The 16660-nt window shown below is 41.6% G+C and overlaps 1 protein-coding gene across 3 annotated transcripts in view; it reads right to left on the bottom strand.

The window, feature by feature from the left end:
- sgcz (sarcoglycan zeta) overlaps window positions 1–16660 on the bottom strand; it is a 399187-nt gene that overhangs the window by 176202 nt on the left and 206325 nt on the right. For all 3 annotated transcript variants that reach the window (XM_088342999.1, XM_088343001.1, XM_088343000.1), the window contains exon 2: window positions 2551–2757. In XM_088342999.1, coding sequence (XP_088199125.1) covers window positions 2551–2757 — 207 coding nt within the window. The remainder of the gene's footprint in view (window positions 1–2550; window positions 2758–16660) is intronic.

Raw genomic sequence — 16660 nt, 5'->3', positions numbered from 1 at the left:
TATACAACAATTCTTTCACTAGATTTCCATTCATTTTTTTTCCTGGTATCTTTTGTCGCATAATACTAATATTTTGGGGGGCTAATTTAGTCGGTTGCACGATATACAACTGTATTTAATCACATTTTTTAGTGGAAGTACAATGTTGGCAACAAGATTCACTTGATATCATTGGAAATTATTTGAATGCAACACAGACTTTTTCTTCTTTTTCTGTTTCTTTTCTATTTTTTTTTTTAATTCCTTTTAAAAAAAAATCTCATTGTGTTTATTTCTTCCCAGCTGTTACTTTTTTCTTTGTGTTCTCTACTTACTTTTTTTCCTTTGTTTCTTTTTCTTTTTTTTAGGGTTAGGGTTAATTTAGGAACGAGCACGAGAGACACTGGAGGTTAAACGACAACAGGAATTTTTCTTTCTATTTTCTCTTCCTTTTGTTTCTTTTTTTCTCAGCTTTTCACTCCTTTTTCATTTTGGTATTTTTTTATTTTTTGTTCTATTCCCCCTTCCTTTAAGTCATTTTGAGCGTAATTTTACACATTATTTGGTCATGTTGGGATGAAAGAAGCAAAAACAACCCGAAGACCCGAAAGAGCCGGTTCCTTTTAGTGAGCCGAGCCGAAGAAGCCGGTTCTTGAAAAACTCTACTGACTTTACACAACTTTGTTCTGGCTTTTTTTTCTGAATTTTTCCTTCTTTTTTTCTCTTCCTTTAGTTTTTTTTTCTCAGCTTTTCACTACTTTTTCATTTTTTTTTTTGTTCTATTCCCCCTTCCTTTAAGTCATTTTGTGCATAATTTTACATAATATTTGCTCGTATAGGGATGAAAGAAGCAAAAACAACCTGAAGAGACGTTTAGGACCCGAAAGAGCCGATTCCTTTTAGTGAGAAGAGCCAAAGAAGACGGTTCTCAAAAAACTCTACCGACTTTACTCAACGTCTAAACATCCCACTATCCTTTTACAACACCTCTCCACTCATTCCTATCACCAACAAGATCTCTAGCTTCCACTAGATTTAGACCTCTTTTCTGCAGTTCACTCATAACACCATCCATCCACGTAAATCGCAGAGCTCCTCTTGGTCTCCTTCCATTGACTTCCGCTCTGTAGATCCTCTTCAACATTCGCTCCTCATCCATCTTCTCTATGTGTCCAAACCAACCGAGTACTCTCTTATCCACACGCTTGCTCAGTTCCACTACTACTCCAGTTCTGTCTCTCACAATTTCATTTCTCAATCTATCCAATCTTGTCACTCCTAACATACTCCTCAAACACTTCATTTAAAAAACATGTATTTCCTTCTAAAATCTGCGTTCAGGCTCCAAGTCTCTGCACCAAACCACACAGTCGGCACAATCACACTCTCATACAGTCCCCTCTTAACATCCATACTCATACTCTTGTTGCTCGTCACTCTCCTTAGAGCACCCAAAACCTTGCTTCCTTGATTTTGAATTTCATCTCATCAGCCGTACCGCTTATCCTCATTAGGGTCGCGGGGGGGCTGGAGCCCATCCCAGCCATCTCCGGGCACTGGGCAGGGGACACCCTGAACTGGTTGCCAGCCAATCGCAGGGCACACAGGGACAGACAACTCATTCGCTCATTCACACCTAGGGACAATTTGGACCGGCCAATTCACCTGAAATGCATGTTTTTGGATTGTGGGAGGAAACCGGAGTGCCCGGAGGAAACCCACGCAAGCACGGGGAGAACATACAAACTCCGCACAGGATGTCTGGAGCTGGATTTGAACCCACGACAATTTATAGACTATAAAAAAAAAGTTTAAATTGTTTTGTATTTTATCTTCTTATTTGTAGATTTTAAATAGACTAATCCACGTTTCCTGTGTTTTCAGTGTTAATGTCTGAGTGTTGATTTTGCTTTATTGAATTGAATTGCCGAACCTCCTGTGTGGAGTTTGCATGTTCTTCCCGTGCTTACGTGGGTTTCCTCCGGCACTCCGGTTACCTCCCACATTCCAAAAACATGCATGTCAGGTATATTGGACGGTCCAAATTGTCCCTAGATGTGAATGAGTGAGAGAATTGTCTGTCCCTGTGTGCCCTGCGATTGGCTGGCAACCAGTTCAGGGTGTCCCCTGCCCACTGCCCGAAGATAGCTGGGATGGGCTCCAGCACCTCCGCGACCCTACTGAGGATAAGCTGTGCAGCTAATGAGATGAGATGATATATCTATAGTTGATAAAAAAATTACATTTTCATTATTTGTTAACAATATAAAACAAGTAAAAACAATATATTGTAAGAAGAATGATATCTGAAATTGAGAAAAAAAATGGGGGAGGAGTGTAGGTCCCTCCCACCTAATTACTCATGGCCGGCCCCGAGCGACTTTAACCAGGAAACGACATACAGTCACCGCAACCTTTCTTTCGGAAGTGACAGCGCAGCAGTAAAAAAAAAAAACACCTAAAAGCGTTTCCTCACATAAAGTCGTGTGGCGGGCGACCGAGCGTATAACATTTTGTCACTTTAACGAGTGAGCGGCCGAGGGTGTTGCGGCCGAGGGTGTCGCCTCTTACCCGAGTGAAATTCATGACTTTGAGGATCCAGATGGTGAGCGCCAGGTTGACGATCATGGTGACCACCAGCAGGAGGATGAAGAAGTATAAGCAACGTTTGCGCCAACCGTAGATGCCCACCGAGGGGTAAGGGGGCGACATGGACGTCGATGCCCGACCGTGCACCGAGTTGGGCTGCGATGCCAGGATGTATTGCTCCTGAGTCATCTGAAAAACAAAAGGACGTACTGTAAATTCCAGACTATAAGCCGCTACTTTTTTCCCCAAACGTTCAACCCTGCGGCTTATACAGTGATGCGGCCAATTTATGTCATTTTTCTCGGCGGCGCTCGAGTACAAAAGGTAAGATTTAGACCGCTGGAATATATGCGCCGAGGAAGACTGCAACCTCTTAGCTTGTGCACATATTAAATTAGCGTAGACATATCCTCATCATGCTAATTGCAAAAAGAAAGGCACATGACGCAACTTTCAAGTTGAACGTAATGGAGCAGTCTGATAAAGAAGGAAACAGAGCTACTGCACATCAACTTTCCTTTGCGAGCGTGTTGCTAGCGTGTTTTGGAATAAGGGAACGTGGGACGACGTCTATAAGACAAAGTCTCTTTCCCATACTGAAGGAAGAAGACTTTGATGACGTCAGCTATAAGGAGGAAGGTGAGGACGGTTTACCGTGGTTTCCACATGTACGGTATGTTTTTTTAACAGACCCATTTACTGTGTTGCGAGCGTGTTGCTAGTAGCGTTTTGCTACCCTTCACAGGCACGGTTTGGGATGAAAGTTATAATATTATTATTAAAGCTTTGAAAACTCTCTCGGTGTACCGTCTTTCTTTGTAAATATGTGTAACCATGTATAATATGTACCGTATTTTCCGCACTATAAGGCGCACCTAAAAGTCTTAATTTTTTTCAAAAACTGACCAGGCGCCTTATAATACAGTGCGCCTTATATATGGCTCAATATTAAATTCGCAAGGTCTCGCAACTTACGCAACAGCCGCCGACTCGATTTTCCCCTGAACGTGGAGTAGTCCGCAGTGTATGCTGGGATTTATATACCGGCGTTTCATTGGCTAACCAATGTGTCAATCATCATTTGAATCGATCGCTATTGGCTAAAGTTATTCGGAGCCTCGGATTGGCTAGAGGGCCAAAACAAACCCTGCAATTGGGAAGTCATTGACTTGAAAAGCGCTATATAAATGCAGATCATTTCATTTCTCCTCTCTATCTCTTCTCCCTAAGAGACAGCAAGGCAAAGAAAGGGGGGCGGGAGACCAAAAGGTCTCACAAACCCTAGTTATAGGGTCACTAAATGTGAGAGGATGTGGAAGTAAAGCGACTGAGTGGAAGAAAGAGGAGATTGGAAGGATGATGACTAAAAGGAAGTTTTTTGCCGGTCACCCCTCTTGAGGCATATGACCAAGGTAGATAGATGACAAGAAGGGACCCATTATTAACGGGCAGCATCCAAATGAATCCCTGAAGCATGTGCAGAGTATTTTCAGATAGACTCTTACTCTGTTACTCTCTTAATACACTGTTCAAATATAGATTTTTTTTGTATTCAGAGCATATTTTGCACCCCACAGTTTTATTGCATGCACCAAGCACATTTTTCATTCCACATGATGGCATAGTCAAGGAAATGAATCATCTGGTGTGTGGAGCATTTCCCTGCAGGGCTTCACTACTATATGTGGATATATTTATGACACTGTGGCATTCCAGTACTCTCTAGCAAACCTCACACGGATACTGGATGTCCACTGGTTAAACCAGAGGGATACGTCTGGCACTGCAGGATCCAAATGTTTTCTAGCAAACTTCAGATTGGTACTGGTTTGAGTAAAGGGTAAACGTCTGACACTGCAGCATTTAAGTACTCTCTAGCACACTTCAGACGGGTTCTGGATGTCCACTGGTTAAACCAGAAGGATGCGTCTGGCACTGCAGGATCCAAATGCTCTCTAGCAAACTTTAGATTGGTACTGGTTTGAGTAAAGGGTAGACATCTGACACTGTGGCATTCAAGTACTCTCTAGCAAACATCAAAAGAGTACTGGTTTAGGTAAAGGGTAAACGTCTGACACGGTGGCATTCAAGTACTCTCTAGCAAACTTCAGACGGGTACTGGATGTCCATCGGTTAGGGATGTTTCATGTACTGCAGGATCCCACTCCTCTCTAGCAAACTTCAGATGAGAACTGGTTTGAGTAAAGCGTAGATGTTTGAGTACTCTCTAGCAAACATCATACGGGTACTGGATGTCCACTGGTTAAACCAGAGGGATGCGTCTGGCACTGGCGGATCAAAATGCTCTCTAGCAAACTTCAGATTGGTACTGGTTTGAGTAAAGGGTAGACGTCTGACACTGTGGCATTCAAGTACTCTCTAGCACACTTCAGGTGGGTACTGGATGTCTACTGGTTAAACCAGAGGGATACGTCTGCTACTGCGGGATCCAAATGCTCTCTAACAAACTTCAGATGGGTACTGGTTTAAGTAAAGGGTAGATGTCAGACACTGTGGCATTCAAGTACTCTCTGGGAAACTTCAGACTGGTACTGGATGTTCACCGGTTAAACCAGAGGGATGAGTCATGTACTGCGGGACCCAAATCCTCTCAATCAAACTTCAGATGGGTACTGGTTTGGGTAAAGTATAAAGGTCTGACATTGCGGCATTGAAGTACTCTCTAGCAAACGTCCACTGGTGAAACCAGAGAGATACATCAGCCACTGTAGGATCCAAATGCTCTCTAGCAAACTTCAGACGGGTACTGGTTTAAGTAAAGGGTAGACGTCTGAACCTGTGGCATTCAAGTATTCTCTAGCAAACATCAAAAGGGTACTAGTTTAAGTAAAGGCTAAACGTCTGACACTGTGGCATTCAAGTACTCTCTAGCAAACATCAGACGGGTACTGGATGTCCACCGGTTAAACCAAAGGGATGTGTCATGTACTGCAGGATCCAAATCCTCTCTATCAAACTTCAGATGAGTACTGGTTCAAGTAAAGAGTAAACGTCTGACACTGCGGCATTGAAATACTCTCTAGCAAACTTCAGACGGGTACTAGATGTCCACTGGTTAAACCAGAGAGATACATCAGGCACTGTAGGATCCAAATGCTCTATAGCAGGGGTGTCAAACTCATTTTAAGTCGGGGGCCACGCGATAGAACAAACATTCTGCCGGGGGCCGGACTAGTAGATTAAAGAGAAAGAAAAAGAGAGATAAAGGAATAAGAGAAAGAGGGAGGGAAAGGGAGAGAGGGCGGGACAAAGAAAAAAAAAGAGAGAGAGCGTGAGAATCAAAAGATAAAAAGTCGTGGGGGTGGGGGGGGTGGGGAAGAAAGGGAGAGGAAGAAAGAAATCCAAAGAGAAATAGAAAGATAGAAGGAGAGAAACGAGAAAAGAAAGCGCGGAGGGTAGGAAGAGAGAAAGAGAAAAAAGAGAAAAGGAAAAAAGGAAGTTAGAGCAAAATAAGTTAAAAAGACACAGAGAGAGAAAGAGACAAAGAGCAACAATGGAAGAGAAAGAGAGAGAACCAGAGAGTGAAACGGACTGACACAGGGTGGGAGAAAAGGGGGGAAAAGAGAGAGAGAGAGAGAAAGAAAGAAATCCAAAGAGAAATAGAAAGACAGAAGGAGAGAAAAGAGAAAGGAAGCGCAACGGGTATGAAGAGAGAATGAGAAAAAGAAAGTTAGAGCAAGAGGTTAAAAGACGCAGAGAGAGAAAGAGACAGAGACAGAGTGGGAAAAAAGGGGTGGAAAAGAAAGAAAGAGAGAGAGAGAGGGAGAGAGAAATAAATACAAGTACAGCGTCTTCGTTCGAGGCACCTGGCTTTGGCAACATCAAGTTGACATATTTCAACCTGCAGCTTGTTTTTCTCTTGCGCTTCTCTGAGTGTTGGCTCGCGGGCCGGATTCAATCCCTTGGCGGGCCTGATCTGGCCCGCGGGCCGCCTGTGCTCTATAGCAAACTTCAGACCGGTACTGGTTTTGGCAGGGGATCATGTCCTTCACTGCAGGATTGGAGCACCATCAATAGCCCAGGCTCACGATTCACCAGCTCCACCTTAAGATTGTTGATTATGCACGGAAGAGCGTTTACAACACAGGTTACGACCCGGCACGCTAATTCATCCCATTGACTGATTGGTGGCCCGGGGCTGCTGCTTGGGTTAGCGACGTGGCCCAAATGGGATCAGCAGTTTACTCTTTAATATCCATGTGTGAGCAATAGCAGGCATTGACTGAGGTGATTAAACTTGTAAACCATTACCTGTCCTGAGGGGAGGAACGAATAAGGAGGGGGATGGATTTTGGAGAGGCGTTTTTATTGGTCCCAAGTCGATGACCGACAGTTAGATTGAATGATGGAACAGTGTTTTTCAACCGGGGGGCCTCGACAGTTTTTTTATATACACAGTGTTTTATTTATTTTGCTAGAAACGCAAGTTCAGGTAACATTGTAAAGAATGTCTATTGCTAGCCGACGATTTGGCGAAATTTTGCATGTTTGTTTCATTTTTCTATGAAAAAAGGCAAAAACAAAAACAGGTTGAAAATAAAAAAATAATAATACTGTTGGGCAGCACGGCGGCGCAGTGGTTAGCGCATGTGCGGCACAGTTCATGTCTTGGGAACCTCCTGCGTGGGTTCAAATCCAGCTCCAGACTTCCTGTGCGGAGTTTGTATGTTCTCCCCGTGCTTGCGTGGGTTTCCTCCGGGCACTCCGGTTTCCTCCCACATTTCAAAAACATGCATTTCAGGTGAAATGGCCGGTCCAAATTGTCCCTAGGTGTGAATGAGCGAGTGAGTTGTCTGTCCCCATGTGCCCTGCGATTGGCTGGCAACCAATTCAGGGTGTCCCCTGCCCACTGCCTGATGATTGCTGGGATGGGCTCCAGCACCCCCGCGACCCTACTGAGGATAAGCGGTGTAGCTAATGAGATGAATAATACTGTCACGGTTGCCATGGCGGCCAATTGGCCCCGCCCGTGTAGCGCCAGCTGCGGCTCATTGACGGATTAGCTTTCCGTCTACTTAAGCTCTCATTTTTCCTTTGTCAGTCCGTCAACGAAACTCTGCCCAGCAAGACGTGGGTTCTGACTCGGTCCTGTTTTCCTGTTGGTATTTCCAGTCCGGTATTGTTCCAGTTTATTTTTGTCCTGTTTAATATCGATTTCCAGTTTCGTTCCCGTCTATTTTTGTCCTCTTTATTATTCTCTCCAGTTTTCGTTCCCGTCTTTTTTGTCCTGTTTATTTTCGATATCCTGTTTTATTATCAATCCTGTCTGTCCGTCCTGTCTGGTATTGACCCCATCTCGTCGCTCTCTGCCTTCCTGTCATTTCACGCCAGACTGCTACCTAACGTACAAGACTCCCGATTTCCCGTGAAATGAAAGGCTTGTGTGAGAACGTCACGCGTTTGGGTCCTGATCCTGTTCTGGTTCTTGACAAATACAAATAAAGGAGAGAGCATTTATTTTAAATTAAAATAAAAAATGCAAAACCACACAAAATGTATTTCTTGAAAAAAACATACAAGTAAAAACATCAAAAAGACTAAAAATAATGCCAATTTTAAAAAACAATTTTTTTTCTTGTAAAATAAAAAGTTACGAATATATTAAAACAGTGATAACATAAAAAACGTTGAAAAGTAAAATAACTCAAATAAAAAAAAGAAAAAAAAGAAGAAAATCTAAGAATTTTTTTTAAATAAAAAAACAAGTTGAAAATGTAGTTAAAAACTGATGAAAAAATGTTAAAAAAAAGGCAACAAACAAAAGAAATATGTTCCATCGGCAGATAATTTTGCTAAGTAGTTATTTTATGTGTGAAAAAAAAACAAGTGGCAAATCTTGAAAATTAAGAAAAAAATACTACAAATAAAACAATAACATATTGTTCGAGAAAAACGGTAAAAAAGAGTTGTAAAAGGAGAGTAAAATAACAAAAATGTAAAGAAATTAATGTGTAAATTTAATAAAATACATGATAAATTAAAATCAATTAAAAATCCAGGAGAAAAATGTGTTTTGCTGGCCGACAATTTAGTTAAATATGAGGTTGTTATTCTAAAGAAAAGAGGAGTCAAAATAATATGACGAGCACAAAGAAGATAATGGATCTTGTCAAGTTTTGCCATTTCTTGTTGAATTTGGCCCTTTTCCAGGCAAAATTACACGTTAAGTGATTTAAAGCCGATAAAGTGGGCATAAGTCTGAAGGAGAGTGTAATCGGTTGTCTGTCGGGATGCTTCGGGTCCTGTGATTGACGGACGATTGGTCCATCTGGGACGGATGCCAAGATGTTGAGATTTGATGGCCGGACCCAGTTCAAGAACAAGCGCGTATGCTTACTTATATTGTCCGCCCATGACCCTCGAGTGGAGAAGTGCTATAAAACTGATAAATGTTTGGACCAGTTTAAGGTAAGATCTTGGGCCCGGGTTGAAATGTCAATCATTAAGTCGGGACGGTCTGGCTTCTCTTTTGTCGTTCTTTTTGTCTCCTTCTTGGAGGATCTCCACAGCATGCACTTACTTTTACTCAAGTAATTATTTGGATGAGGACAATGCTTTCAGTTTTACTCAAAATCACCAAATCAAAAGAAACGTTGGGGTTAAAAGATGCACGGCTTCCTCCTACCACCTCACCTCAGACGTCATTTCTGCTTCCTGCCAAAATTGGGAATTAAATATCCAAATGTACCGTTTACCAAATGTTTCGAGTTAGTTATTTGATTCCATTAACCAAACACAACATACATTCACCCAAGAATGTATGCGCGCTCGTTTCTTGAGGGAAAAGATGAACAAGAAAGCAGACATTTTCACCCGGTCGTCTATTTGCATGTTTTGTTGGCATTACTAAGAAACCGTCAGTTATTCATCTATATCGATTCATTTTATTCATGTCTGGAGTGTATTTTTTTAATTCTTATTTGATTTATTTAGCTTTATTTTTCAATTTCTTTTAGTTGTTGATTATATTTTTATTGATAAAGATACATTTATCTTGTTTTCTTTTAATTATTAATCGGTTTATCACTTTATTTGCATATTTGTTGTGAGCATCATTAATAATATGTATATTTTTTAAATGTCCCAAATCCTATTTTGTGGATTAGGTCATAAACACCATATTTTTCCCGAAGCACTTGATTCGAATGAACACGAGCAGCTCTGGATATTATACGACAGCCGAATATGGATGAACATAAAAGGAACTGGAGGTTAAAGGACCATCGGATACGAATGAGAACGAGAGTTAATGGTGGTTAACAACCGCCAGATACATACAAGAACAAGAGACTCTGGAGACTAAACGAGCACCGGGTAAAAATGTGAACGAGAAGGCACCAGTGATTTACCGACCGCAGTATCCGAATGAGACGTACTGGACATTACAGAGCCGCCATATACCAAAAAAAGCAAGAAGCCCAGGCAAGAGGCACAGGAGGTTAAACAAACGCTCGCCATGCACGGAACAAAAGGAACCGGATGTTAAACAATCGCCGGATTCAATCGAAAAGGTCCTAGAAGTTAAACGACTGCTGAATACAAATTAACACGGGCAAAAACAAAAGTTAAACGACCGCCGGATATGAACGAGAACAAGAGGAACTGGAGGCCCAACGACCACATGATGCAATTGAATTGAGAGGCACTGAACGTTAAACGACAGCCGGATAAGAACGAGAACGAGAGAAACTGGAGGTTAAACCACCTCCGGATGCGAACGAGAACAAAAGGCACTGAATATTACATGATCACTGTTGCAAACGATGAGAAACAGAGGCACCGGAGGTTAAACGACCACCGGATTCGATTTAGAACAAGAGATTTTGGAGGTTTGACAATCACTGGATGAGAAGGATCACCGGTTGCAAACGGGAGGTACTTGAGGTTGAAAACCCACCTGATCCAAACAAAACAAGAAGCAATTGAGGTTGAACGACTGCCTGATAGGAACGAGGACGAGAGACACTGGAGGTGAAACGACAACAGTATACGAATGAGAGCATTGGAGGTTAAACGGTTGCAAACGATGAGAAAGACAGCCACTGGAGGTTAAACAAACCGCAGGATACGAATGAGCAACAGAGGCACTGGAGGTTAAATGACGACCAGATACGATTGAGAACAAAAGAATCTGGAGGTTTGACAATCACTGGATGAGAAGGATCACGGTTAGAAACGGGAGGTACTTGAGGTTGAAAAACCATCTGATACAAACGAAAACAAGAGGCAATTGAGGTTGAACGACTGCCTGATAGGAACGAGCACGAGAGACACTGGAGGTGAAACGACAACAGGATATGAATGAGAGCATTGGAGGTTAAACGGTTGCAAACGATGAGAAAGAGAGGCACTGGAGGTTAAACAAACTGCAGGATACGAATGAGCAACAGAGGCACAAGAGGTTAAACGACGACCAGATACAATCGAGAACAAGAGAAACTGGAGGTTTGACAATCACTGGATGAGAAGGATCACCGGTTGCAAACGGGAGGTACTTGAGGTTGAAAAACCACCTGATACAAACGAAAACAAGAGGCAATTGAGGTTGAACGACTGCCTGATACGAATGAGCACGAGAGAGACTGTAGTTTAAACGACAACAGGATAAGAATGAGAGCATTGGAGGTTAAACGACCGCCGGATGCGAACGAGAAGCACCGGACTGGAAGAGAGCAAATAAGATAAGACACCTGAGGACAAGCCAATCCATTAGTCGTCCTGCAACGCCGCCAGTCCATTTTTCGTCCTAATGTCCTCTTTGTCCCTTTATCATCTCAAACTGCTGTTTGCAACACGGTAACAAATCGTTACTTTTTTTTCCCGGGCGAGCGTGGATGGGAATCAAGAAATGCTGACGTTTGGCTCTTTCCCAAGAAAAGACCGAATAAAAATGTCCTAACTTTCCCTTTTGTTTTATTGCTCTCAAAGAGCATATGAGGCTATTATGTTTGTCTCTATGGGGGCCCAGTTTGTCTTTGGGAGAGGCAAGGCCAGGGTCTTATTACTCTGAGTTTTTCACAGGGGATTATCGGCTAGTCTGGCTTTAAGATGGCGGCCACCTGTTGTTTAGCGCAATGCTAATTACCCAGATGCCCCGACAAAAAAAGTCTCTCAGGGACGAAATAGAAACATGTTGGGTTAATTCGCGAACTGAGCTGTTTATGAGTCGGATTTAAAGTGAAGGATTTTATACATTTGACCATAAGGGATTTTATACGATTGAATACAAGTTACATTTATTGAATGCAATGAAGATTTTCATAGAGAAGGCTTAAGTTCAATGCCAAATTCGGAATGTTTTGGCAGGGGAATTTTGATAGCAGAACTCTGACGCAGGAGGGCAGGCATTGTTTGGAGTAGTTGTTTTAATAAGCGCTCTGCTGTTATGAGTTTTTCAGACATCGAGGCGAGGTGGTGGAGGCGTAGACCCCACGTAGGGGTCTTTCCTGGCACGCCCATGGGAGGAGCCGACACACCATAAAAAAGCAACCTGATTAAAAATCGAATTAAATGAGTGAAAACATGCAAAATACAATTAAAAAAATACTTATTTTCTTAAAAAAAAAGTTAAAATGTAGTAGATAAACAAAAAAATAGAATAAAGAAAATAAATTAAAAAAAAGAAAAATGTCAGATAATTTTGCTTGTTTTAGTTGAATATTCTTGTGGGGAAAAAACAAGTGAAAAATCTTGTTAACCAAGTAACAATAATACCGATACAATTATACAAAATAGGAAAAAAGAAATCATGTTAAAAAAAATGGAAAGAAATTGCTGAAAAAACACGCCAAAGTTTGACATTTTGTTTGGGCATCCAAATTAATGACATTTTGCTGTCGTATAGAAGGAAAAATGCCCTAAAGAGGGGGCAAAAAAACCTCTATTCCACACTGTAAAGTAAAACAGTCATAAGGCGGGGGCGCCATATTCCGGGGGGTATCCCGGAGGACACTGTATTTTCCCTCTCGGTTGAAATGCTAGATTTTGTGTTGGAACTGTACTTTCTACATTCTCCGTTAAATAATACATATAAAACTAAGCATATCATTAAATACATGAACAAATATTCGCACCAGGTTACAGACGCTTTACTTTCTCCACATGTGCGTAAGTCTCGACCCCCCCAGGGGTCTTCATTCCACTTCGCTCGACACAGAGAAAGAGTGAGCGAAGAGCCGTAAGATATGAAGAAACATACCCATGATGCAATGCGGCAATAAACCCGATCGTGTCCGCCGGTGGGCTGCGCGTTCCGCATCATAATCGACGTTGGTTGTAAAGGAATAAAGATGACGAGATCCCTTTTTCAAGTATATCGTCGCTTGCGGGGAATCGAACCCGATACGCTCATACATCGGTCGATTTGATGTATTTCACGTATTTTCCATTTATTGTTTAACAGGCCTCGATAAAAGCCAGAGGGCAGAAAGACCCAAGATAGGAGGTGGGGATCGTAAGTCAATTTGCCCTATAGAGGGAGGATAAAAGCCTATGGCAGTTAGCTAATGGGTTCCAGCCCCTCCCCTGCAGAAAAAAAAACATTAAAATAGTATATAGTAAGTATGATTTATGCGTAACATATGGTTATACAGCATTTTAAATACATTAACTTAAAGTATTAATACACAAGGTTATCATGTATTTGCTTCTCCCTTTAGCATCACTGCAAGTCTCAGGAACCATAGTCAATACAAAAAAAAGCATTGTATCCCAGTCTTTACATAGAAATTCTCAACTGAATGACGGGAAAGGCATTGTGGGAGGTAGTTCAGCCAATCGCATAGCGGCATTTTAATGATACAGTGATGTGAATCAATAGCAGACAAGCATTTGCTATGTCGACTAACAATACCGGATTTTGAAGATCGAACTCGTTATATGTACAAAATCCATAAACTTTGAATGAAGAAAGATATACGCTTTTGGCCATCCAAAATAATGTGGTTTTGCCACCATATGGTGGGGGAAATGACGTAGAGAATTAAAATAAAATAAAATACCGTAAATTCCGGACTAAAGCGCGCCTGATTATAAGCCGCACACACCACATTTTAAGAGGAAAACCGATTTTGTACATACACAAGCCGCACCTGTATATAAGCCGCATGCGCCCTTATTTAAACATGTAACACAGACACAAAATTAACGCAAACCCGACTTCAAGTCCTACGATTGAAACTAAATGTCCTTAATTAAAGTGCACAGTCCAAAAATCACAGCCGGCAAGATGAACGGAAAATGATACTGGTACTTAAGGTTTGATGCAGACCTGCAGATTCCGGGTCCCGTTAAAAGTAATCCAAGGAAAAAAGTGTATATTCCCAAAGGTAAAGGTGGGAAAAATATATCAGATGAACACATTTACTCCCGTAACCCTTCTTTAACCAACTTTTTACCCCCTCTTCTTTCCTCGTCTGTCCCTCACCTTTTGCGGTCCCCACTTAAACTCGGCACCCCGCGTTTGTTCCGCCCCTTCTTTTTAATTCACCCGTGCAAAACATATCAGAATAAGTGTCTAAAATAAATAAATTACAAAAATATACAGTTGCAAATACATATTATACATGGGTTACACATATTTACAAAGAAAGACGGTACACCGAGAGAGTTTTCAAAGCTTTAATAATAATAATATAGCTTTGACAGGGCAGTTAATGGTAGCAACACTCGAGCGCCGCTAGCGGCCGTTAGAAATATGACATAAATTGGCCGCATCACTGAATAAGCCGCAGGGTTGAAAGTTAGGGAAAAAAGTAGCGGCTTATAGTCGGAATTTACGGTACAAATAATTTCTAACTCCAAAATTAGTCTAGCTAGCCGCTAACAAAAAAAAGCTGTAATCAGGGAGATACATGAACTTTGATCAAATTTCTTGTCAAGTCTAGACCTGTTTATTTTGTCAGAGCTTCCATCTTAAACTGTAGTTAGCTTTGTAATGTTAGCATGTAAACATTAGCTAGCGTCCAGCTAGCAGCTGAAAGAACATGTGAGCAGAAAACACATGAACCTTATAGAAATAGATAGATAGAGCTCCTGCCTTGAATTTTAGCTGGTTAGCTGTGCAGTGTTGTAGTGTTAGCATGTAAAAAAAAGCCAAAATCCACCGAGTAGCTAGCAAATATGATGAAGCAGAGGCACACCAAACTTTTGAAAACATATCTTGTTGGTAAAAAAACTTGAAAGCGCTCCCATTGTGAACTGTCAATATTTGGCTCTGTAGTCTTAGCATTTAAGTATTAGCCAAAATCTGGCTAGCAGCTAACACAAATGTGGAAGCAGGGGGAGTTTTTGAGAAAATGTCTTGATGGTTGAACTAGGCCAGGGGTGCCAAACTCATTTTCACTCGGGGGCCACACGATAGCACAAACATTCGGTCGGGGGCCGGACTAGTAGATTAAAAAGAAAAAGAGGGATAAAGAAATAAGAGAAAGAGGGAGGGAAAAGGAGAGAGGGAGAGAGCGTGAGAAACAAAAAAGATAAAAAGAGAAGTCGTGAGAGAGGGGGACAGAAAGGGAGAGGAAGAAAGAAATCCAAAGAGAAATAGAAAGACAGAGGAAAGAAAAGAGAAAAGAAAGTGTGAAGGGTAGGAAGGGAGAAAGAGAAAAGGAAAAAAGGATGTTAGAGCAAACAAAGTTTAAAAGACACAGAGAGAGCGTGAGAAACAAATGAGATAAAAAGTCGTGAGAGAGGGGAAAAAGAAAGGGAGAGGAAGAAAGAAATCCAAAGAGAAATAGAAAGACAGAAGGAAAGAAAAGAGAAAAGAAAGTGTGAAGGGTAGGAAGGGAGAAAGAGAAAAGGAAAAAAGGAAGTTAGAGCAAACAAAGTTTAAAAGACACAGAGAGAGCGTGAGAAACAAATGAGATAAAAAGTCGTGAGAGAGGGGAAAAAGAAAGGGAGAGGAAGAAAGAAGTCCAAAGAGAAATAGAAGGACAGAAGGAAAGAAAAGAGAAAAGAAAGTGCGAAGGGCAGGAAGAGAGAAAGAGAAAAGAGAGAAAAGGAAAAAATTAAGTTAGAGCAAAAGATGTTAAAAAGACACAGAGAGAGAAAGAGACAAAGAGCAACAAAGGAAGAGAAAAAGAGAGACACAGAGAGTGAAAGAGACAGAGACAGAGAGACAGAGAGAGAGAAATAAATACAAGTACAGTGTCTTTGTTCGAGGCACCTGGCTTTGGCAACATCAAGTTGACCCATTTCAACCTGCAGCTTGTTTTTTTCTTGCGCTTCTCTGAGTGTTGTCTCGCGGGCCGGATTCAATCCTTTGGTGGGCCTGATCTGGCCCGCGGGCCGCCTGTTTGTAGTGTTAGCATGTAAACATTAGCCAAAATATGGCTAGCAGGGACCAAGCGACTTAGGAAAGTGTATTGTTGGTATAAGCTTGATGGGATTCCCCGTTGTGAACTGCAGATATTTAGCACGGTTGTGTTCGTAGGTGAACATTAGCCAAAGTTAAGCTAGTGGCTAACAAAACATGGGCGCATAGGGACACATAAACTTTTAAAAATATATATTGTTCGTAAAAAACTTGACAGAGCTCACATTTTGAAATTTAGATTTAGAGTGTTAGCGTGTAAACATTAACAAAAGTCTGGCTAGCAGCTAGCAAAAGCAAGAAGCAGAAGGATGCACATCCTTGAGAAAAAAACGTAAAACGTAACATAATAATGTTGGTAGAAAGCTTGGCAGGGCTTCTGTTGGACCACAATCTCTTTCCTTTTTCTGTGGAAATTGAAATACGAGCGCAAACTCTGCCCCAGATGAAAGCCAGCTTGGCACGGCTCGCCTCACCTTAGACATCACCACAACATAGTAGTTTCGGAAGCCTTTTTTCGGTCTTATTATTTCTTGCAGCCAAAACCAGAATGAACTTTTAGTCATTTTCGGCAGAACATTTTTGGTGCATCCAATGTTCCCTGTAATTTTCCTTACGGGTCTGAGCGTTCACACAAAGTCGGTGAGCAACGCTTGAAACAACAGTGAGCAACAGCAATCCCAAGTGTGGCAACTAAATCATGATCAAACATGTCCAAAACTTGACATCACGTTACATTTTCCGGCAATGCAAATGTATTTT

Source organism: Urocampus carinirostris, chromosome 8 (assembly GCF_059441175.1).
Source record: "Urocampus carinirostris isolate Australia breed hairy pipefish chromosome 8, RoL_Ucar_1.0, whole genome shotgun sequence".
NCBI lineage: Eukaryota > Metazoa > Chordata > Actinopteri > Syngnathiformes > Syngnathidae > Urocampus > Urocampus carinirostris.
This window is presented reverse-complemented; position numbering and strand designations above follow the sequence as displayed.